The 23,012-nt window shown below is 61.0% G+C and overlaps 3 protein-coding genes across 3 annotated transcripts; all 3 read left to right on the forward strand.

The window, feature by feature from the left end:
* Window positions 1-953: 953 nt before the first annotated feature.
* LOC310906938 (uridine-cytidine kinase-like 1) lies at window positions 954-9,655 on the forward strand (the record flags this gene model as incomplete). Its single annotated transcript, XM_083856659.1, has 14 exons — window positions 954-1,236; window positions 1,625-1,731; window positions 1,846-2,016; window positions 2,417-2,488; window positions 2,679-2,868; window positions 2,970-3,031; window positions 3,286-3,302; window positions 3,993-4,091; window positions 7,907-8,000; window positions 8,095-8,157; window positions 8,266-8,388; window positions 8,464-8,571; window positions 8,648-8,804; window positions 8,927-9,655. 14 exons carry the CDS (start codon window positions 954-956, stop codon window positions 8,998-9,000), a joined length of 1,620 nt encoding a protein of 539 aa, XP_083712785.1. The 3' UTR covers window positions 9,001-9,655.
* Window positions 9,656-10,639: 984 nt separating this feature from the next.
* Window positions 10,640-13,777, forward strand: DNAJC5G (DnaJ heat shock protein family (Hsp40) member C5 gamma). The gene is made up of 4 exons (XM_083857412.1): window positions 10,640-10,796; window positions 11,837-12,050; window positions 12,172-12,325; window positions 12,824-13,777. The coding sequence occupies exons 1-4, from the start codon at window positions 10,684-10,686 to the stop codon at window positions 12,895-12,897; spliced, it is 555 nt and encodes a 184-aa protein (XP_083713538.1). The 5' UTR covers window positions 10,640-10,683; the 3' UTR covers window positions 12,898-13,777.
* A 1,057-nt stretch (window positions 13,778-14,834) lies between these two features.
* TRIM54 (tripartite motif containing 54) lies at window positions 14,835-22,765 on the forward strand. The gene is made up of 10 exons (XM_083858351.1): window positions 14,835-15,073; window positions 16,317-16,489; window positions 17,976-18,147; window positions 18,852-18,947; window positions 19,937-20,170; window positions 21,033-21,055; window positions 21,149-21,273; window positions 21,633-21,734; window positions 22,077-22,115; window positions 22,584-22,765. Exons 1-10 carry the CDS (start codon window positions 14,906-14,908, stop codon window positions 22,592-22,594), a joined length of 1,143 nt encoding a protein of 380 aa, XP_083714477.1. The 5' UTR covers window positions 14,835-14,905; the 3' UTR covers window positions 22,595-22,765.
* The last annotated feature ends 247 nt before the right edge of the window (window positions 22,766-23,012 follow it).

Here is a 23,012-nt window from a genome sequence, read left to right on the forward strand (position 1 = left end):
GATGGCACAACCCACCCTGGGAGCCCATCCGAGCTCGGGAAGGACGGGAAAGGAGCTGGAGGGCAGGCAGAGCACTCTCAGCACGGTCACAGATGGCACTGACAGGGGAAAGGCGGCTTCACCCCGCAAAAAAGGCTCCAGGGGGTCCTGGGAGACACTGAGCTGACCATGAGCCACCAACGCACCTTTGCCGGGTCCTCGACACCCCATAGGTCCAGCTCCCCAGGACAGGAGGGACAGGGACAGGCTGGGGACAGCCCAAGAGCTCCCTGTGATGCTGCAGGGCTAGAGAGTCTCTGCTGGGGCCAGGCTGAGTGAGCTGGGGCTGCTCAGCCCCGAGCAGAGCGAGCCCCGGGATCCCCCTGGGCTGTGACACCTCCGGGGAGGGTCTGCAGTGACCCCGGGGGTCCCCTGGGCTGTGACACCCCCAGGGAGGGTCTGCAGTGACCCCGGGGGTCCCCTGGGCTGTGACACCCCCAGGGAGGGTCTGCAGTGACCCCGGGGGTCCCCTGGGCTGTGACACCCCCGGGGAGGGTCTGCAGTGACCCCGGGGGTCCCCTGGGCTGTGACACCTCCGGAGAGGGTCTGCAGGTGACCCCAGGTGCTCGGGGGCGTGGCCTCAATGGGGGCGTGGCCTAAGCGAGGGCGTGGCTTAAGCGAGGGGAGTATCATCGGGGGCGTGGCCTCAGTGGGGGCGGAGTCTCAGCGTGGGCGGGGCTTCACACAGGGACGGGACTTCAATGGGGAGAGTGGTCTCATCGGGGCGTGGCCTCAATGGGGCGGAGCCCTATCAGGAGCGTGACTTCAATGGGGGCGTGGCCTCGGTGGAGACGTGGCCTCAATGGGGGAACGGCCTCACATAGGGGGCGTGGCCTCAATAGGGGGCGTGGCCTGTCCCTCCGCGCCGCGCGCAGCCCGGCCTGTCCCGGCAGCCCCCGCGGCCACGCGCGGCGATGGCGGCGGCCGGTGCTGAGGAGCGGCGGGGCCCGGCGGGGCTGGAGCGGGGCCCGGCGGGGCTGGAGCGCGGCTCGGGCCCCTCTCCCAGCCCCGGCCCGCTGGGCTCGCTGCTCAGCCGCTTACCGCTGGCTCCCGGCCCGGCCCCGCGGCGCCGCACCGCCAGCCAGTGCAAACCGGAGCCGCCGCTGCTGCGGACCAGCAAACGGACCATCTACACGGCCGGGAGGCCGCCCTGGTACAGCGAGACCGGCGCGCCCGTGGACGAGGCCTTTGTCATCGGTGAGCGCTGGGACGGGCCCGGGGAGGGGATGGAGCCCAGAGCGGCACCGGGGCCGGGATCAGGCCGCACCGGGGCCGGGATCAGGCCGCACCGGGGCCGGGGTCAGGCCGCACCGGGGCCGGGATCAGGCCGCACCGGGGCCGGGGTCAGGCCGCACCGGGGCCGGGGTCAGGCCGCACCGGGGCCGGGGTCAGGCCGCACCGGGGCCGGGATCAGGCCGCACCGGGGCCGGGGTCAGGCCGCACCGGGGCCGGGGTCAGGCCGCACCGGGGCAATCACGGAACCAGGCCCCGAGCAGCGGCCCGGGAGGGGCTGGCACCGCGCCGGGAGCCGGATCCAGAGCCGTGACGGATCCCGGGCCCCCGCCCTCCCCTCCCCTCCCCGCAGGCCTGTGCGGCGGCAGCGCCTCGGGCAAGACCACGGTGGCCACGCGGATCATCGAGGCCTTGGACGTGCCCTGGGTCGTGCTGCTCTCCATGGACTCCTTCTACAAGGTGCGGGGTAACTCACGGTTCCGGGGACTGCTGAGTGCTCCTGATGCTCCCTGCGGCTCCAGGGAGCCGGTCCAGGCCTCTGGCGGGGTGCTGAGCCCTGCCCGGTGCCTGCAGGTGCTGGATGAAGGGCAGCAGGCTCTGGCAGCCCGCAGCGACTACAACTTCGACCACCCCGATGCCTTTGACTTCGAGCTGCTGGTCAGCGTCCTGCGCAAGCTCAAGAAGGGCAAGAGCGTGAAGGTGCCCGTGTACGACTTCACCACACACAGCCGGCGCCGAGAGTGGGTGTGTGCCTGGGGCTGGGGGAGGAGTCCTGGGGAAGGGGAGCTCCTCTGGGGGCTGCAGGGCATGGGAGGATAAAGGGAGGGGGGCATCAGGAGTGTGGGTGGGTCTGCAAAGGTGTGAGGGAGGGATTCAGGGTGGAAAGGTGCTGGTATTGAGCAGAGGTTTGGGGTCTGGAGTGAGGTTTGGGGTCTGTCTTGGGCTGGAGCATCATGCACAGGGATGAGCTAGGACTCTGAGACATTTATGGGAATAAATAAACTCCAGGACAGTTATGGGAATAAATAAACTCCGGGACAGTTATGGGAAGCCCCCACAGAGTGGTGGCAGCGCCCTGTCTGTGTCAGTGTTGGTGCTGCTGTGTGAGAAAAACAGAACAAACCCAGCTCCTGTCTGCCCGCAGAAAACGGTGTATGGGGCCAACGTCATCGTGTTCGAGGGGATCCTGGCCTTTGCCAACAAGGAGCTGCTCAAGGTATCGCTGCCTCAGGTGGCTCCTGGTGCAGGAGGGGATGTGCTGGAGCAGGAGCAGCACTGGGGGCTGTGGGGAGGGAGAGGAGCCAGAGTACTGTGTGTCAAAACTCCCAGGGGAGGTGATGCTGGGGAATAAACACAGCTACCACCAGAGCTGCATAGGGGGGTGCTCACCCCTCCCAGTTTTCCAGCTCCTGGACATGAAAGTGTTCGTGGACACGGACTCGGACATCCGCCTGGTGCGGCGCCTGCAGCGCGACATCATGGAGCGCGGCCGGGACGTGGCCGGGGTCATCAAACAGTACAACAAGTTCGTCAAGCCGGCCTTCGAGCAGTACATCGAGCCCACCGTGCAGGTGGCCGACATCGTGGTGCCCAGGGGTGAGCCTGGGGCAGAGCCTGGTGTTGTGGGGTGGGTGTTTTGTGGGGCAGAGGGTGGCTCAGCCTCCTCCCCACCCGTCTCCTTTCTGCCGCACTCTCAGGTGGGGAGAATTTCGTGGCTCTGGATCTCATCGTGCAGCACGTGCACAGCCAGCTGGAGAAGGTGAGCCAGGGGTGAAGAGGGGAAGGGGTGGCTGCACACAGACAGAGCTGTGCTCCTGGAGCACCCGAGGGTGGGTTTTGGCGTCATGTTTCCCTTCTCAGAAGGCTTTGGGGTGGTGTTTGGGGGAGCAGATCTGTGAAATGGGTGCTGGGGAGGCAGCTGGGCTGTTGTGGTGGCTGTGCTGGCCTTTGGGTGACTGACACAGTGTCTTTCCTGTTCCCCTGTGCTGCACCAATGACGTCTCCACCATCCAGAGGGAGATTACAGTCAGGTATGTGGGACCCACCTCTGCAGAGGAGCCATTTCTGGGTTTGGGGAGGTTGGGCTGCTGGCACTCACTGGATTCCAAGTCTTGTCTCCTCCCTGTCCCTGCTGGCAGAGCTTTGCTGAGGTGCCTGAGCACAGCTACTCCAGCCCAGTGCTGCAGTGGCTGTTGTCAGCTCCTTGGGGCCTGTCTGGCTGTGGCTGTGGGCTCTGTGTGACACGTCCCACACTGTGGCTGATGCATGTGGCCAGCTCCCTGTCCTTGTGTGGAGCAGGGCTCCTGTCCCCACTGCTGAGTTAGCCTGGGCTGTTCACTTCTGCAGGGGAATTTCCCTGCATGGTCCCTCCTCCTTGCAGTTCATGTCCCGTTTGAGCAGGACAGTCCTTGTCCCTCACACGGTGCCCAGCCTGGTCCCAGGGTGCCTGGGAACATCCTGCCCTGCAGAGCTGCTGCTCCTGGTGCTGCAGAGGCTGCAGCAGCAGTGTGTGAGCTGCAGGAGGTTCACCCCAGTCTTTTTGGGCAGTCTGGCTCTGGGATCTCGTGGGTATCACACTTGGGGCAGGGATCCAGGTGGGAAGGCCAAGCACGATGCCAGTTCTTCTGGAGCCTTCCTTTGGTGGGATCATGTCCTTTCCAAGGACTCAGAGCTGTGGATCTGCACATTCTGCCCAGCTCTGAGCCCCTTCCTCCCTGCAGGGCAGCCCTGGCCTCTGCCCACCAAGGACAGCCACTGCCAAAGACACTGAGTGTCCTGGAGAGCACGCCGCAGGTGCGGGGCATGCACACCATCATCAGGTACATCCCTGCCCCTGGCCCCTTCTCTGGGCTCTCACCACAAGCCCTGGGGTGGTTTTTTTTTTTCCCCTTTGTCTCTGAGACCTCAGTGGTGGGTGTTGGCCTGGAGCAGAGTAGCTGAATGGAGCTGGCCCTGGCCCTGTGGGTATTTCTCTGGTGACCAGATCTCTGCACGTGTGTTTTGGGTGATTGCTGAGCCAAAAAGGCTGGCTTTTCCTACAATGGGAGAGAACTGGTTGGTTCTTTCTTCACTGGAGCACAGCTGGAGCAGCTGGTGGCATGGAGGTACCCCAAGGTACCCCTTGCCCCTCTCTCAGGGCACTTGGGTTTAGAGAAGGGACCTGGGCAGCTGCTTCTGTGATTTCACCACTCTTGATCTTCTCATTCCCCTCTGATGCTCCTTTTTTCCACCATCAGTTAGGTCAAGGGTTAAGGTCTTTCTTTAGGATTACCAGGAGGTTCCTTGTTTTTGTGGCTGCAGAACTTGGCAGCCCCCAGGAGTGTTTCTCCACAGCAGAGAGGGGATGTTGAGCTCAGTCAGGCCCTCCTGTGCCTGCTTTCAGTGAGTTTGTAGATGATAAGGCTCAGTTGGGTGGGATGTGGGTCCTCTGGAGAGCAGGAGGGCTCAGTTGGGTGGGATGTGGCTCCTCTGGAGAGCAGGAAGGCTCAGCTGGGTGGGATGTGGCTCCTCTGGAGAGCAGGAAGGCTCAGCTGGGTGGGATGTGGGTCCTCTGGAGAGCAGGAGGGCTCAGTTGGGTGGGATGTGGGTCCTCTGGAGAGCAGGAAGGCTCAGCTGGGTGGGATGTGGCTCCTCTGGAGAGCAGGAAGGCTCAGCTGGGTGGGATGTGGGTCCTCTGGAGAGCAGGAAGGCTCAGTTGGGTGGGATGTGGGTCCTCTGGAGAGCAGGAGGGCTCAGTTGGGTGGGATGGGAGTCCTCTGGAGAGCAGGAAGGCTCAGTTGGGTGGGATGTGGCTCCTCTGGAGAGCAGGAAGGCTCTGCAGAGGGGTTGGGACAGGCTGGATCAATGTGCTGAGACCAGCAGTGTGAGGGTCAACAAGGCCAAGTGCCAGGTCCTGCCCTTGGGTCACAACCACCCCATAAAGCACCCCAGGATAGGGCAGAGGGGCTGGAAAGAGCCTTCTGAGTGTTGGTCAAGAGTGGCTCAACAAGAGGCCAGAGGCACCTGGGCTGGCACTGCTGAGCACCCCCAGTCTTTGGGACAGCTCTGGCCTCCTCCTGAAAAGAGAGACATTAAAGGGGCTGGAGTGTGTCCAAGGGAGGGAATGGAGCCCCAGGAGAGGCTGAGGGAGCTGGGAAAGGGGCTCAGCCTGGAGAAAAGGAGGCTCAGGGGAGATCTCATTCTCTCTAGCTTCCTGACAGGAGGATGCAGCCAGGTGAGGGGCAGGCTCTGCTCCCATGGAAAAAGGGGCAGGACAAGGGGAAAACTGCCTCAGGCTGCTCCAGAGGAGGTTTGGGTTGGATATTGAAAGCAGTTTCTTCATAGAAAAGATTGTCCAGCCTCAGCAGAGCTGCTCCAGGTAGTGATGGGGTCCCCATCCCTGGTGGGATTCACAAACCTTGGGGCTGTGTGCTGGTGGCGGTGTTGGCAGTGCTGGGGCTGGACTTGATCTCAAAGGGCTTTTCCAAACCAAACAATTTACGATCTTCTGACACTCCTGACACTCCTTTCCTTCTCCTGATTCCTTCCTCCTGTGGAAGCACAGGCTCCAGGGCAGGTCAGGGCAGTAGAAGAGGTGATGTGGCACCTCAGGTGTGCCAGGCAGAGCCCTGTGCCAGTGCCCCTGTCCCTCCCCAGGCTGTGGCTGCACATTTGTGCCACAAGTGCCTGATGACCTTAATCCTCTGAGGCTCAGGGTTGTGCTCAGGCTCTGCCTGGGGCTGCAGGGCTGTGGCACCACTGGCCTCCCGTGGCTCTGCTGATGTCACAGGGGAGCAGGGCCAGGGCTGGTGGGGAGGCAGCTGAGCCCATTGCAGATGGTGTATAAGAAATGTCACATTTCTGAGGAACATCGACTCAGCCTGAAATCCTGCTGGGCCAGTCCCAAAGCTCTGAGCTGAGGAGCTCTGCTGGGTGTGTTTGTTAGGGGACAGCAAGGCAGCAGGTGTTTCTGGTGAGGTTTGGCTGCACTTGGTGGCATCTGTGTCACTTGGGGCTGTTGCTGGTCACCCTCATGTGTGACCCTCTACTCCCGAGGTGCTGCTTTTGCCTGCTGCCCTTCTCTTGGGCTCCCAGAGAGCTGCAGGCTGCTGAGAATCAAACACACCTCCAGCCACGTTTCCTTGTGCAGTTACTGCATCTTGGCAGATCTGTCTCTTGTGTTTATTAATTGAGGTTACAACCTCCTGACTCCATTGGTCAATATGACCATCAGTCAAATTCTCCTCTCAGAGAACAACTATGCAAAACATACAGATAATTTCTAAGAATACAATATTGTTTCCATGAAGCGGCGTGAGAATGGTGCTGCAAAGGTTCAAACACTTGAAAGCAAGAAATGCAGGGTTGACATCTCTGCACTGGGGCCAGGGGTGTTTCCCCATCCCCAGGATGCAGGAGCAGTGTGGGGCCCATCCCACCCAGCCAGTGTGGGTCTCAGTGGGGACAGCTGGCTGGGACAGCCCCCGTGGAGGGAGGAAGGGAAGGAGGGAGGGAGGCAGAGAGACTGCCAGGCTCGTGCTGCTCCCCAACTGCTGTGGGTGGATGTGTGGGTGCAGCCCACCTGTGAGTGTGTGCTGACAGCTTACACTGACTCCATAAGCAGAGTCCCTGTTCCTTCCAGACCAGATTTTCTGCCTTTCCTGGGGGTGCAGGCTGTGCCCAGGGGGTTGGGAATGTCCACATGCCATGGTGACTGCAGGTGCTCAGCTGTGAGTGACCCTGGAATGGCTGCAGGAGCACACAAGGGCAGCAGTGACTCTTTGTCTTCCTCTGTGGGGCTGTCTGTCATCCAGGGAGGTGTGAGAAATGGCAGATGATGTCTTAAAATACAGAGTAAAAATATTCGATATCCTTCTGCCTCTTCAGGAGTGCTGCCAGCTCCACCTCTTCCATCTGGGAATGGACTTTGTCCTCATGTTCCCCACGAGGCTGGTGGCCAGGGTGTTCCCAGTAGGAAAAGCCACTTTTCCCTCTGCTGTGGGGTTAGTGCCCTGCCTGCAGGGCTGGCTTTACCCCTCCCAGGGGAGGGGTGATGTTTCCTGGGAATTGCAGCCTCATGGCAGCTTTGTTCCGGGCTGTGTTTGTTTTATTGCTGCCTTCAGTACCTCAGAGCTGTGGAAAGGGCACAGTGGGTATTTCAGAGTCACCTGGTTCTTGGCAGTGCTTTATCTCTGGCTTGGTGTATAGAGGGGAGAGCTGGGGACATTTTTCTGTCACTCAGCACGCTCAGCCAATGGTGCACCATGTCCCCTTCCACAGTGGGGTCCTAGTCCTGGCTCTGCTCTCATTCCCCCCAGGCTCCCCAACACTCACCCACTGCTCCCAAATTTGTGCTGCCCCAATGGTCCTGCCTGACCTGTTCCCACTCCCCTTTCTCTCCCAGCTCTCTCTGATGTCTGTAACTGGTGTTGCATCTCCCTCCCAGCGTAGCTAAGCCACTCTCTTACCCCTGTAGTCCTAAGACAAAAGCTGAGGTCTCACTGAGCCCCACAGCGCTGGTGATCACTGACTGTGTCACTCCAGGAGAGCTCTGGTTCCCACAGATGGGACTGCTGTCCATGCTGGTTGGCCTCTGGAGCCTCACGTGTGCTCTGCAGGGCCTCTAGTCCCACTTCACATCTGTCACCCCTCCCAGGAACAAGGACACGACCAGGGATGAATTTATCTTCTACTCCAAGCGCTTGATGCGGCTGCTGATTGAACACGCCTTGTCCTTCCTGCCACTGAAGGTGAGTGACCCCTCTGGGGTGCAGCCCCATCCCCATCCTCCCTCCTGTCACACAGACTCTCCCTTCACTCCTTGTGCTCCCCTTTTTCTGCCAGTCTGTCACTGTGGAGACGCCGCAGGGCACGATGTACGAGGGGAAGCGGTTCCACAGGCAGCGGGTGAGGCACAGCCCCAGCTCCCTGCTCCCCGTGAGAGCACAGCTCCCGGGGCTGGTGTGCACTGGGAACACCCAGTTCCAACAGCACGAGTTCCCTGCCCTTTCCCAGATCACAGGCGTGTCCATCCTGCGAGCGGGCGAGACCATGGAGCAGGCACTGACCGCTGTGTGCAAGGACATCCGCCTGGGCAAGATCCTCATCCAGACCAACCTGGACACGGGGGAGCCCGAGGTGAGTCCTGCTGCAGCCTGGCACTCAGCTATGTGCCACCAGCACGTCCCCAACCAGCTTTCCTTCCCTCCCCAGCTGCACTACCTGCGCCTGCCCAAGGAGATCAGCGAGGACTACGTGATCCTGATGGACAGCACCGTGTCCACGGGGGCCGCGGCCATGATGGCCGTGCGTGTCCTGCTGGTGAGGGGCCGGGCAGGTGGGTGGGTGGGATCCTCTGGGCCTGGCTGGGCTCTCACATCTCCCTGTGCCACCACAGGACCACGACGTGCAGGAGGACAGGATCTTCCTGCTGTCGCTGCTGATGGCCGAGATGGGCGTTCACTCGGTGGCCTATGCCTTTCCCCGCGTCCACATCATCACCACGGCCGTGGACAAGAGGGTCAACGAGGAGTTCCACATCATCCCGGGCATTGGTGAGGGGAACAGGGTGTGCTGTGCCTCATGGCTGGGGCCAGCAGCCCTAGGGAGAGCCTTGTGGCTGCACTGAAGGGGCTCTGGTGGTGATGTCCCTTCACTCTGTCCCTCTCTCTGCCAGGTAACTTTGGAGACAGATACTTTGGCACCGACGGCCCCTCAGGCTGGTGTGAGGGTGACAGCATGGACTGCTGAGCTGGCTGGAGCACAGGCCAGGCTGGCTGCAGGGCTGGCCCCCATCCCTGCCCCCAGGAGAGGCCCTGAGCTGCCACCTGTGCCCACCTGAGCCAGCCTTTGGCTCTCTGGACCTGCACAACAAATCCCCTGCTGCTGGTCTCCCTCTGCCCCAAAGGACCAATCCTCCCCAGGGAGGAGGAGAAGAGAGGGATGGCCTTTCCTGTGGACCAAGGAGAGGGGACATTTAGGGACATTCCTTGCTCCCAGAGCCCTGCCTCTGGGCCTGGGCCCGCCGTGCCTCAGAAGGGAGTTGGGTGCTCACCTTCTACCCAGGGGAAAAAGGGGATGGGGTCCAATCCAGGCAAGCTCCATGCCTGGAATCCATATTTATTTATATTTATTGTGGGCAGCCCCCGGCTCCAGCGGGACCCTCCACCATCAGGGACTGGACCTCAGGGCTCCACCGTGTCCCTGCCACTCCACACTCCATCCCCTGTCCCAGGAGTGGGGCAGTTGGCCTTGGGCTGCCTTCCCGGTGCTGTCCCGGTGACCAGGGAGTGGTGAGGCATCTCTGGTGTTGCCCTTGTTGCTCAGGTTGTTTTTCCAAAGGGCAGCGGTGGCCTTGTCTCCCCCCTTGGCCCCACCACCGGCGGCAGCAGGAGGTTCTGGGGCCCGGGGGTCTGGCCCGGGATCTGTCCAGGGGTCTGGCCGGGGTCTGGCCCGGGATCTGTCCAGGGGTCTGGCCGGGGTCTGGCCCAGGGCCCGGCCGTGCCCCCGCCGCCGTTTTGTACCAATAAAGGAGCAGTGCGACCCCCGTGTGCCGCCTGCTGCTGCCCCGGACCAGGGCCGGGTGTCACCGGGACCGGCTGTACCCCTGTACCCTGTCCCGTGTGTCACCGGGACTGGCTGTCTCCTGTCCCGTGTGTCACCGGGACTGGCTGTCTCCTGTCCCGTGTGTCACCGGGACTGGCTGTCTCCTGTTCTGGGTGTCACCGAGACAGGCCGTCCTTGGGGCCAGGGCGGGTGTCGCCGGGATGGGCTGTCCCAGGTGTGGCTGGGGTTGTCCCCTGTCCCGGTTATCCCCGGGGCTGTCCTGTGTCCCCAAGGCTGTCCCTGTCCCCTGTCCCGGGTGTCCCTGGAGCTGTCCCATGTCCCCGGTGTCCCCTATCTCTGTCCCGTGTCCCCGGTGCTGCCCCGTGTCCCCTGTCCCGTGTCCCCTGTCCCTGTTGTCCCCTGTCCCGGTTATCCCCGGGGCTGTCCCCTGTCCCCTATCCCCAGAGCTGTCCCTGTCCCTGTTGTCCCCTGTCCCTGTCGCGGGTGCCCCCAGAGCTGTCCCTGTCCCTGTTGTCTCCTGTCCCTGTTGTCCCCGGGGCTGTCCCCTGTCCCCTATCCCCAGAGCTGTCCCTGTCCCTGTTGTCCCCTGTCCCTGTCCCGGGTGTCCCGAGGCTGTCCCTGTCCCTGTTGTCCCCTGTCCCTGTCGCGGGTGCCCCCAGAGCTGTCCCTGTCCCTGTTGTCCCCAGGGCTGTCCCTGTTGTCCCCTGTCCCTGTGGCGGGTGGCGCATGCGCAGAGCGGCGGCGCGGGCGGAAGTGGCGGGCAGGCCCGGGGCAGGAGCAGGCCCGGGGCAGACCCGGGACAGACCCGGGACGGGCCCGGGGCGGTCGGTGCCGCGTCCCCTCCGACCCCGCCACCCTCGGGCGGCCATGGCCGAGCCCCCGCGGCCGCAGCGGAAGCTGTCGCGGGTCGGGGAGAGCCTGTACCGTGTGCTGGGGCTGCAGAAGGGCAGCTCCCCCGAGGAGATCAAGAAGGCCTATCGGTACGGGGGGGCGAGGCCTGGCCTGGGAGCCCGGGGCGTGAGGGGCCGGACCGGGAACGGGGCCGGGATCGCTCCCGTATGGTCCTGGGGCTGTCACGGCGCTCGGGGTCGGTCCTGGGGAGTGGAGTGAGGCTGTAACCTCATACCGAGGGGTCCCGGTTCTGTGCCAGGGGTGTGGGTCTGTCCCGGGAGGTGAGACTGTAGCCTCATACCGAGGGTCCCGGTGGTGTGGGTCTGTCCTGGGAGTGAGGCTGTAACCTCATACCGGAGGGTCCCAGTTCTGTGCCGGGGGCTCTGGGTGGGTCTGTCCCGGGAGTGAAGTGAAGCTGTAACCTCATACCGGGGGTCCTGGTTCCGTGCTGGGGCTCTGGGTCTTTCCCGGGGAGTGAGGCTGTATCCTCATACCGGGGGTCCCGGTCTTTGGGTGGGTCTGTCCCGGGAGGGCAGTGAGGCTGTAACCTCATACCGAGGAGTCCCGGTTGGTCGCGGGGTCCCGAGGGGTCCCGGTCTCTGGGTGGGTCTGTCCCGGGAGGGGAGGCTGTAACCTCATTCCGAGGGGTCCCGGTTCTGTACCGGGGGTGTGGGTCTGTCCTGGGAGGTGAGGCTGTGAGCCCACGCCGGGGGTCCCGGTTCCGTGCTGGGGCTCTGGGTCTTTCCCGGGAGGGGAGGCTGTAATCTCATACCGGGGGTTCCCGGGTCTGTCCCGGGAGGGGAGTGAGGCTGTAACCTCATACCGAGGAGTCCCGGGGTCCCGAGGGGTCCCGGTCTCTGGGTGGGTCTGTCCTGGGAGGGGAGGCTGTGAACCCATGCCGGGGGTCCTGGTTCCGTGCTGGGGGCTTTGGGTGGGTCTGTCCCAGGAGGGAAGGCTGTAACCTCATACTGGGGGTCCCGGGGTCCCTAGGGGGTCCCGGTCTCTGAGTGAGTCTATCCTGGGAGGTGAGGCTGGGGGTCCCATTTCCGTGCCGGGGCTCTGGGTGGGTCTGTCCCGGGAGATGAAGCTGTGAACCCACACCGGGGGTCCCCCCACTGCCACCCCACAGGAAACTGGCTCTCAAGTACCACCCAGACAAGAACCCCGATGACCCAGCGGCCGCCGAGCGGTTCAAGGAGATCAACAGCGCCCACGCCACGCTGAGCGACGCCGACAAGCGCCGCCTGTACGACCAGTACGGCTCCCTGGGCCTCTACGTGGCCGAGCAGTTCGGAGACGATGCCGTCAAACACTACTTCCTCATGTCCAAGTGGTGGTTCCAGGTGAGCCCGGTGTCACTAAGGTATCCACGGGGATTCTTAGTGCTCTGCTCAGTCCTGGCTGAGCTGCTGGCCTGAGCAGGGTCAGGGATTTGGCTCACAAGTGTGTCTGTCCCTGCTGCAGGCACTGGTGCTGTGCTGTGGTGCCCTCACCTGCTGCTGCTGCTGCTGCTGCTGTTTCTTCTGCTGTGGGACGTGCTGTCAGCCCAAGGAAGATGAATCTTACAAGTATGTGGACCCCAAGGACCTGGAGGCACAGATGCGTGCAGAGGACAGCGGTGAGTCAGCCTGGAGCCCAGCAGCAGCTGGGAACACCTGTGTTTGCTTTGTGGGGGTTCTGGGGTCTCCTCGTGTCCCATCTCATGTTGGGGACAGAGTTCTGGCTCAGGCTTTGGGTTGGTTTTAGCTTTTGCTTCCAGCCAGCTCTTAGTGTTTCCTGTGTGGGCCAGGGTTGGTGACAGTGACAGAGGGAGCCACTGTGTGGGACATGGGTACACCTCCTTCCCTCTGAACAGGCCTGAAGCTTAGAGACCTTTGGGGCCCAGAGCACGGGGAGAGCAGCTTTGCTCCAGGCCAGCTCTGTTCCCTGGCACTGGCCACACTGCTGTCACTGGGGCTGGGTGGCTCTGGCAGGTTTCTGTGGCATCAGGGCACTCCCACAGGGGTGTGAGGAGAGCTTTGGGCTGTGGGAACCCCTGCAGGGGTGTTGTGAGATCGCTGCTCTCTGGCACCACAGGGTGGGGCTGAAGCACTGATCTGCCGCTCTTCCTTTCCAGATCCCCAGATCCCCGTTGTAGCACAGCCCCCGCCCGCCAGCCCGGAGCCGCTGCCAGCCAGGAGCGATGCCTGAGGCTGGCCCCATCCCGCCGACTCCTCCTCCGGGACTCGGGCCAGGGATTCTCCTTTGGGACTGTCACTTTCTGGGACCACGGTCCCGCCCCCCGGGCTGGCTCCTCGGCCTCGGGAGGGGTAGAATCTCAGGTTAATTTGGCCAGAATCAATGCACAGGCTCCCGGGCTCAATGCTCGAGCTCCAGGGCAATGCCCCTGTGTCCCAGCACTGTGGTGGCAGTGGCCTGGAGCCCGTGGGGTCCCCTCAGTGCCTTGCCTGTGCCCACGTCGGGCACCGAGCAGCAGGCACCGACAGAAACGCTCCAGGCTGAGCTCTGGAGCTGGTGCAGGGGAGCTGAGCACATCCAAGACCATTAGCACTGTAACCTCTGGGGCTGGGCTGAGCCCAGTGCCCCCCATGCCGCCCTCCCGACGGGTGCAGGGTGCCAAACGCTGCTGCGGGGTCGGGGTGCTCCTGTCTGTACCCCTTTCCTCTGCCCTCTGGGTTTGTCTCTGGGGTTTTTTGTGGGCACCATTAAAGGCTGACGGGAGGGGAGTTGTCGGTGTGTGCCTGGGCTCTGTCCAGGATGTGCCTCTGCCCCGTGTTGTCCGTGCTGGATCCTGTGGGGTGGGCAGGTCACGTCCTGTGTGGGGTGGTCACGTCACTTGTGGGGTGGAGTGAATGTCACTTGTCTCCTGTCACCCACCTGGTCCCACTCTCTGTTTGCTGCTGCTGGTGGCTCCCACAGGCTCTGCTCTTCCCTCTCCTTGCTGCTGCAGTCCTGGAGCCCCTGCTCCTGCCCTGCTGCCCCTGCTCCTGCCCTGCTGCCCCTGCTCCTGCCCTGCTGCCCCTGCTGCCCCTGCTCCTGCCCTGCTGCCCCTGCTCCTGCCCTGCTGCCCCTGCTGCCCCTGCTCCTGCCCTGCTGCCCCTGCCCCTGCCCTGCTGCCCCTGCTGCCCCTGCTCCTGCCCTGCTGCCCCTGCTGCCCCTGCTCCTGCCCTGCTGCCCCTGCTGCCCCTGCTGCCCCTGCTGCCCCTGCTGCCCCTGCTGCCCCTGCTCCTGCCCTGCTGCCCCTGCCCCTGCCCTGCTGCCCCTGCTGCCCCTGCTCCTGCCCTGCTGCCCCTGCTGCCCCTGCTGCCCCTGCTCCTGCCCTGCTGCCCCTGCTGCCCCTGCTGCCCCTGCTGCCCCTGCTGCCCCTGCTGCCCCTGCCCCTGCCCTGCTGCCCCTGCTGCCCCTGCTCCTGCCCTGCTGCCCCTGCTGCCCCTGCTGCCCCTGCTGCCCCTGCTGCCCCTGCCCTGCTGCCCTGCTGCTCCTGCCCCTGCCCTGCTGCCCCTGCTGCCCCTGCTCCTGCCCTGCTGCCCCTGCCCCTGCCCTGCTGCCCCTGCTGCCCCTGCCCTGCTGCCCCTGCTCCTGCCCTGCTGCCCCTGCTCCTGCCCTGCTGCCCCTGCTGCCCCTGCTCCTGCCCTGCTCTCTGGGGGCCAGGCCTGGCAGGGATGGGACCGGAGGGGCCGCAGTGACCCGTTTGCCCTTTTCTTCCCATCTCTGGTCACCGCCTGTGCCTGAGCTCTGCCTCACTCCCTAAATATAGCCAGGGGACCAGGGTGGGTGAGGCTGGGGGTGTCCTGGCACCAGCCCCTCCACTCTGCTGTTCCATGGGGCTGGCACCGGGATCTGGGGACCCCAATCTCCCCCAGCCCTGCTGCGTGCACAGGGGGGCACAAACCCCTCCATGTGACTGCCAGCCCTGCAGTTCCTGCTCCAGCCAGCCCTGGCTGCTCCTCCTCCCCGCGCAGGGGATCAGCGGCTCCCAAAACTCAGCCGGTGCCGGGAATGGGCCGGTGCGAGGGGTGGGCAGGAGCGGTGACTCAGTGTCACCCGACGCCGCCGACAGCTGCGGCCCCGGCGGGCCGGGGGCGGCTAAAATTAGCACCGGGGGCCGGGGCCGGGGCCGAAACAAAGCGGGCACCGGGAGGGAGGCCGGAGAGGAGCCGAGGGACAGAGCCGGGCCGGGCCGGGTGTTACCGCGGCCATGAACTTCGCGGTGGGGCTGAAGCCGCTCCTGGCGGAGGCGCGGAGCATGGAGAGCCTGGAGAAACAGCTCATCTGCCCCATCTGCCTGGAGATGTTCACCAAGCCCGTGGTCATCCTGCCCTGCCAGCACAACCTCTGCCGCAAGTGCGCCAACGACGTTTTCCAGGTGGGACCCGCCGGTGGGGCGGGGGGGACACACTGGGACCCCCATCCCTACGGCCCCAGCCCGGCGGGTGGTGGGCCCGTTATCCCTGGACCCCCCGGGGCAGTGAGGAACACCGGGATCCCCGTCACAGGGAGGGTACCTGGTCTGGCACCGGGAATCCCGGCTCCGGTGCTGGTGGGGATGGTGAACGGGAGACAGAGGCCGTGTCCGTGTCCTTGGTTGTGTCCACACCTGTGCCCGTGCTCTTGCCCATCTCCATCTCTGTGTCCTGGGTCAGTGCTGGGGGGCTGTGGGGCACAGATCTGTGGGGTCAAGCATTACTGGGGTACCAGTGGTGCCCCTGCCGTGACCTCCCATGCTCTTGCCCATCTCCATCTCTGTGTCCATGCTGAGGGGTGCAGATCCGTGTGGTCAGGCATTACTGGGGTACCAGTGGTGCCCCCGCCATGACCTCCCATGCTCTTGTCCATCTCCATCTCTGTGTCCTGTGTCCATGCTGGGGGGCTGTGGGGCACAGATCCATGGGGTCAGGCATTACCAGGGATACCGGGGCTACCAATGGTGCCCCCGCCGTGACCCCCCGTGCTCTTGCCCATCTCCATCTCCATCTCTGTCTCCGTGCTGAGGGGCTGTGGGGCGCAGATCTGTGGGGTCAGGCATTACTGGGGTACCAGTGGTGCCTCTGCCGTGACCCCCCGTGCTCTTGTCCATCTCCATCTCTGTGTCCGTGCTGAGGGGCTGTGGGGCACAGATCTGTGGGGTCAGGCATTACTGGGGTACCAGTGGTGCCTCTGCCGTGACTCCCCGTGCTCTTGTCCATCTCCATCTCCATCTCTATCTCTGTATCCGTGCTGGAGGGCTGTGGGGTACAGATCCGTGGGGTCAGGCATTACCGGGGGTACCCCGCCATGAGCCCCCGTGCTCTTGCCCATCTCCATCTCTGTCTCCGTGCTGAGGGGCTGTGGGGCACAGATCTGTGGGGTCAGGCATTACTGGGGGTACCAGTGGTGCCTCTGCCGTGACCTCCCGTGCTTTTGTCCATCTCCATCTCTGTGTCCATGCTGAGGGGTGCAGATCCGTGTGGTCAGGCATTACCAGGGGTACCAGTGGTGTCTCCACCGTGACCCCCCGTGCTCTTGTCCATCTCCATCTCTGTCTCCTGTGTCCGTGCTGGGGGGCTGTGGGGCACAGATCTGTGTGGTCAGGCATTACTGTGCCACCGTGACCCCTGTGTCCCCCCCAGGCCTCGAACCCCCTGTGGCAGTCGCGGGGCTCCAGCGCCGTCCCCTCGGGCGGACGGTTCCGGTGCCCGTCGTGCCGGCACGAGGTGGTGCTGGACCGGCACGGCGTCTACGGACTGCAGAGGAATCTGCTGGTGGAGAACATCATCGACATCTACAAACAGGAGTCAGCCCGGTCCGGAGGCGTGGGGACCCCGGGGTGGGGAGGGCTGGGACCTGCGGGTGACAGGGAGAGGGTTGGGGTGGGATCCCAGCAGGAACTGGGGGGTCATGGGGCCCATACAGGGCCAGGGAATATCCCTGGGGCTGGGGATGTCTCCGGGGACAGGGTTAGGGTACCAAGTACCAGGGTTCTGGTACCAGGAATGTCCCTGGGGTCAAAGGGATCCTGTGAGCCAGAGGTATCTCTGGGGCTGGGGATGTCTCTGGGGGCAGAGGTATTTCTGGTGCCAGGAATATCCCTGTGGTCGAGGGGACCCTGGGAGCCAGAGGTGTCTCTGGGGCTGGGGATGTCTCTGGGGGCAGGGGTATTTCTGGTGCCAGGAATGTCTCTGGGGTCGAGGGGACCCTGGAAGCCAGAGGTGTCTCTGGGGCTGGGCAGGTTTTGGGGCTGATGCTCTCTCTGGGGGCCAGGGGTATTTCTGGTGCCAGGTCCTGGGGCTAGGGGTGTCTCCAGGGGCAGAGGTATTTCTGGTGCCAGGAATGTCCCTGGGGTTGAAGGGACCTTGAAAGCCAGAGGTGTCTCTGGGGCTGGGCAGGTCTTGGGGCTGGGGATGTCTCTGGGGGCCAGGGAAATTTCTGGTGCCAGGAATGTCCCTGGGGTCAAAGGGATCCTGTGAGCCAGAGGTGTCCCTGGGGCTGGGCAGGTCCTGGGGCTGGGGGTGTCTCCAGGGACAGGGAAATTTCTGGTGCCAGGAATGTCCCTGGGGTCGAGGGGACCCTGCGAGCCAGAGGTGTCTCTGAGGCTGGGCAGGTCCTGGGGCTGGGGGTGTCTCCAGGGACAGGGAAATTTCTGGTGCCAGGAATGTCCCTGGGGTCGAGGGGACCCTGAGAGCCAGAGGTGTCTCTGGGGCCGGGCAGATCCTGGGGCTGATGCTCTCTCTAGGGCCAGGGATGTCTATATGATGTGGTGGTGTGGAATTAAGGCAGGTCCGGACCCGGGCAGAAGCGTGCATAAATCAGAGAAGGAGCAACTCACAATCGGTAGTAAAGAAGGTGTTCATTCAGGGCAGATGCTCAGGTTTTCCAGGCTTGAGTGTGTGTCCGAGAGTGAGAGACCAGAGAGCGATTTTCGCTCTGTGTTGCCCTTATCAAGAGGGGTGTTCCAGAATACAAATAAAGGGGAGTGACTTAGGTACAGGAGGGCTGGACTTCACCAAACAGGGGAAAAAGGGGTGTGGATGATACCTGAGGCCTCTCTGGCCTTGGTAGAGTTATCAAGATGCTTGGCTGTAGCCGAGATAAGATACAATAGATTCTTAATGACTGAAGCCGGGCCTATGATGTGACTTAACGACTGCAATCAAGGAGGAGCAGGGAGATGTGGGGGGTGTAGGAATAAACCTTACAGAAACTTAATAACAAAAAATATACAGAAATTAAAAAAAACCTTAATTCCGCACCACGACAATGTGTGTAAAACCCCCAAACCCCCCTCGTAGACCCCTCCACGCCAAGGCTGAGCAGCACCTCATGTGCGAGGAGCACGAGGACGAGCGGATCAACATCTACTGCCTGCGCTGCGAGGCGCCCACCTGCTCCCTCTGCAAAGTCTTCGGGGCGCACAAGGACTGCGAGGTGGCCCCTCTGCCCGCTGTCTACCAGCGCCAGAAGGTGGGGGACCCCTGGGATCCGGGGGTGTGGAGGGGTCTTGTCTCTGCCTTGGCTATTCCTGACATCTCGACAGTAAAAGGGTTTGGGAGCAGGATGAACCTCACTGACCCCTGGGAGTTCTTGTCTTGCCCAAAGGAGTGAAGCAACAACAGCAGGAGAAAAGAGGCTGTTCTGGGTTAACTGCTGGCTTTATTCATCATTTATTTATTTATCTGCCCCAGCAGACACCCCTCAGCAGGAACAGCGGGGAAAAAATCTTCTCTGAACCTCCCAGTGCAACACCTTTTATTGGGGGAGGAACTCAGGGATGGGTTTAACTGGGGACAAATCAGGGCCCAAGGGGGTCTGGCTCTGCAGGTAAATGACACACATTGTGACAAATCAATAACTCGGGTGGGGAGACAGCTGAAGTCTTGTCCAGTCACTTGGGGTCCTCACTGGAACTTTCCAGACTTTTGGGAGAGACCCCAAAGTGACAGACAAGGCCCAGGGGCTGGAAAACTTCTGACTGACACAAAACTGGGGTTGGGGTGAAACCAATGAGGGTGGAACATGGGGCAAACCATTATAACTTATAAAAATGAACTTAATACAAGGAACAAATACATCCATAAACCTGATAAAACAAAACACACACCACTACATGGAGAGAGGCTGGGGATACCCTCACAGCCACCCCCTCACCCCCTGCCCTCCCCTCCCAGAGCGAGCTCAGCGATGGCATTGCCATGCTGGTGGCGGGGAACGATCGCATCCAGGCCATCATCACACAGATGGAGGAGATCTGCCACACCATCGAGGTGAGGACTGAGAGCTCCCCGCCTGGGGCTGTGCTGGGGGAGGGAGGACACGGGGCAGCCTCTTGATTTATTAAAAAAAAAAAAAACTATGGGTATTGATCTAATACTAATATTTAACTATGACGGACAAAGACTTTTTAACAGTTTAAAGTTAGAAAGTGTATTTTATTATGACGCTGGGATCGCTCCCAAATACACACCACAATTTACAGATGGTCACAGGGTCTTTTATGTCCAGGAGTATTGAATACCCAAAACACAAATGCACATTCATAACTCTGGTACATCTTATTTTTCGTTTTGTATGGTAATTAGCTCAAAAAGCCATTAAGCATGGGGAGTTTGGTTTTTGAAATGGGTCGGTGGTCTTTTTTATGGGGTGGGGTCCCAAAATGATGAAGTAAGATGGGTCTTCTTCTTTTTGACTTTTTAACTTTTGGCAGCCGAATCTTGGTTTTTTAGGACTGTTTGATTTATGATTGTATTGTATTCATGGGGTCTATTGATTATTCAGGATGCAAAAGCTTTGTTTGACAGCTTTTATGATTTATTAGTTTTTTTCCAATGATTTATCAGTCCCTTCAGTCTGGCTTCTGTTAACAGAAAGGGAAGTCCTGGCTACATTATCTCAGCACTATCTATTTTGACTACAGTCTTTAATTCTTCTAAATCAATGCTTCATAGCGTCTTAAAATGATGAAGTAATATGTGTCTTCTTCATTTTGACTTTTTAACTTTTGACAGCCGAATCTTTTTTTTTTTAGGACTGTTTGATTTACAATTGTATTGTATTCATGGGGTCTATTGATTATTCAGGATGTAAAAGCATCCTGAGGTTTTTTTTCAATGATTTATTAGTTTTTTCAATTTGGCTTTTGTTATCAAAAGGGAACTTTTACCTTTTTTTACTTTAGCGATATATTTATTTTAACTAAAAATCTTTAATTCTTTTAAATCAGTGCTTCACTCTGACTCTCCCATCCCCACAGGAGAACGGGCGGAGGCAGAAGCAGCACCTGGGGCTGAGGTTCGATGCCCTTTACGGGATCCTGGAGGAGCGCAAGAAGGAGCTGCTGCAGAGCATCACAGCAGAGCAGGAGGCCAAGCTGGAGCGAGTCCGGGGGCTCATCCGCCAGTACGGAGACCACCTGGAGGCCTCCTCCAAGCTGGTGGAGTCAGCAATCCAGGCCATGGAGGAGCCCCAGATGGCCGTGTACCTGCAGGTCCTGCTGGGGAACGGGGAGAGGAGGGGACAGGGGGGTTTGGGGTGGCCCTGGGGCTGTGGGGTAGTGCCACCCCTGCATTTCAAGTGTTTGAGTCTTAGCAGCCTGGTTCTCAGGCTGCTGCATGTAAATAATGTGAATTCTTAGAATTTATCTGTATGTTTTGCATTCTTGTTCTCTGAGAGGAGAATTTGACTGATGGTCACAGTGACCAATGGGGTCAGGAGGTTGTGACCTCCTTGGGCCAATCTTGGCCCTCTGTACAAAATGTATATAAGCCTTTGGAGTCAGATAATAAAGAGCCTTCCATGTTTGACCTTGTTGCTGCTGCCTGCTGTCCTCTGGGAGGGTCCACACCCACGTCACAACGTGTTGCCCCTCTAAGGGCAGGGGGTAACACTCAACTTTTCATCTTTTAATAAAAACAGAATCCTGTGAAACAAACAAAAAAATTTTTTTTTTTCAAACATGGAAGGCTCTTTATTATCTGACTCCAACAGCTTATATACATTTTGTACAGAGGGCCCAGATTGGCCCAAGGAGGTCACAACCTCCTGACTCCATTGGTCACTGTGACCATCAGTCAAATTCTCCTCTCAGAGAACAAGAATGCAAAACATAAATTCTAAGAATACACATTTTTTACATGCAGCAGCCTGAGAATCAGGCTGCTGAGACTCAAACACTTGAAACCAAGAAATGCAGGGGTGACAAGGGGTAGTGCTGTGGTTCCCTTAGGGGTGTGGGGCTGCCCATTTTTGGGCTAAACCCCAAATGATCCGTGGATGGCCCTGAGATGGACCTGTGGTGGGGGGTGATGTCTAGTGAGGAGACACTGATCCCCCCTTGCTTTCCTTCACAGCACTCCAAGGAACTCCTGAAAAAGTGAGTGGGGAGCATGGTAGGGGAAAAAAACCTTTGTCTGGTGGCCCTGGGGGTGCTGGGCCCTGCAGCTCCCGGGGTGTCTCTGCCCTGCAGGATCACAGACATGTCCAAGGCATCGATGAGCAGCCGCCCCGAGCCCGGCTATGAGAACATGGACCACTTCTCCATCAGCGTGGACTACGTGGCTGAGATGCTGAGGACCATCGAGTTCCAGACAGGTGCCTGCACTGGGGGAATTGCTGCTGTCCCCAGGGGCCACTGGGACTGTCCCCAAGGCCCACTGGGACTGCCTGGGGGGCCCAGCCCTCAGACAAGCAGAGCCCCCCTCACCACATGCCCTGTCTGGGGATCCCACACAGTACTGGGGAGGTGACCCCCACCTGTAGCACCCCCAGGGGACCCTGGAGGGTCAATCCTGCCCCAGGTTCTCCCTGATTCCCACACTGGGCTGGTCACATTCCTCCTGGGAACATCCTGGGGTGTCTTGCTTGGTCACCTCCCTCCTGGCACGTCCTGGTGTTATCCCCATGATGTGGGAGGGAGGGAAGGTCCCACCTGAGCTGTCCCCTGCCCACAGAGCCCCTGGGTGAGGATGAGGGTGATGGACCTGGGGATGGCAGTGAGGCTGCAGCGGATGAGGAGAGGCTGGACAGCCTGGAGGTGCCTGAAGCTGCTGAAGGTGAGTGGACCATGACTGCCCAGTGCTGTGTCCAGTGCCATGCCCAGTGCTGTGTCCAGGGCCGTGTCCAGTGCTGTGTCCAGTGCTGTGTCCAGTGCTGTGTCCAGTGCTGTGTCCAGAGCTGTGTCCAGTGCTGTGTCCAGTGCTGTGTCCAGTGCCATGCCCAGTGCTGTGTCCAGGGCTGTGTCCAGAGCTGTGTCCAGTGCCGTGTCCAGTGCCATGCCCAGTGCTGTGTCCAGTGCTGTGTCCAGTGCCGTGTCCAGTGCCACGCCTGCCTGGCTGTGCAGCAGCACGGGTCCTTCAGGGTCCTGTCCCCACCTTGTTCCCTCTTTCCCTCTGCAGATGTGGGGCCGAGGCAGAAGCCAGCGAGTTCTCCCCATGGTGAGACCCTGGTGGGGAGTGAGATGGGCACAGCCACGGGGTGCCGTGGGGCAGAGGGGGATGGGGATGGGGATGGGGGATGAGGATGGGAATGGGGATGGGGATGGGGGATGAGGATGGGAATGGGGATGGGGATGGAATGGGGATGGGAATGGGAATGGGGATGGGGATGGGGATGGAAATAGGAATGGGAATGGGGATGGGGATGGAATGGGGATGGAAATGGGGATGGGGATGGGGATGGAAATGGGGATTGGAATAGGGATGGGGATGGGGATGGGGGATGAGGATGGGAATGGGGATGGGGATGGGGATGGGAATGGGGATGGGGATGGGAATAGTAATGGGGATGGGGATGGAAATGGAGATGGGGATGGGGATGGGGAAGTCACACCTCAGGCCACCCCTCTCTCCCTGCAGCAGGGAGTGGGAAGGGGCTCCCAGAGCTGAGGCTGCTTTTCTGCACAGGTCAGCACTGAAGTGAAGGGGTGATGCTGGCACACCCTCAGCTGTGGCTGTCCCTGTCACACCCAGATATGGCTCTGTCACCCCTGGCTATGGCTGTCCCTGGCTCTCTCAGGCGAGCTCCATCCCTGCTGCTGGAATTCCCCAAATGGGTGAATTTGCCCCTCTACAACATTAAAAGTGTGTGAGGACGCCGTGTTCTCCCGTGTGGTGTGTGGGTGGGATGGAGGTGTGGGTTACCCCAAAGCAGCACTGGCCCCACAGGGCCTGTCCCTGCCCCCTCACCCCAGCTGTGCCCCCAGGACCTCACTGAGACCCCAGAGCCCCCTGTGAGTGGGGCTCTCCCTGCTGCCCCCACCCCTGCAGGGGGGTGAGAACCCTCAGGTCACAGAATCACAGAATGTGCAGGTTGGAAGAGACCTTCAAGATCAT

Source organism: Zosterops lateralis (genome assembly GCF_965231275.1).
Source record: "Zosterops lateralis genome assembly, chromosome: 3".
In the NCBI taxonomy this organism is placed as follows: Eukaryota; Metazoa; Chordata; class Aves; order Passeriformes; family Zosteropidae; genus Zosterops; species Zosterops lateralis.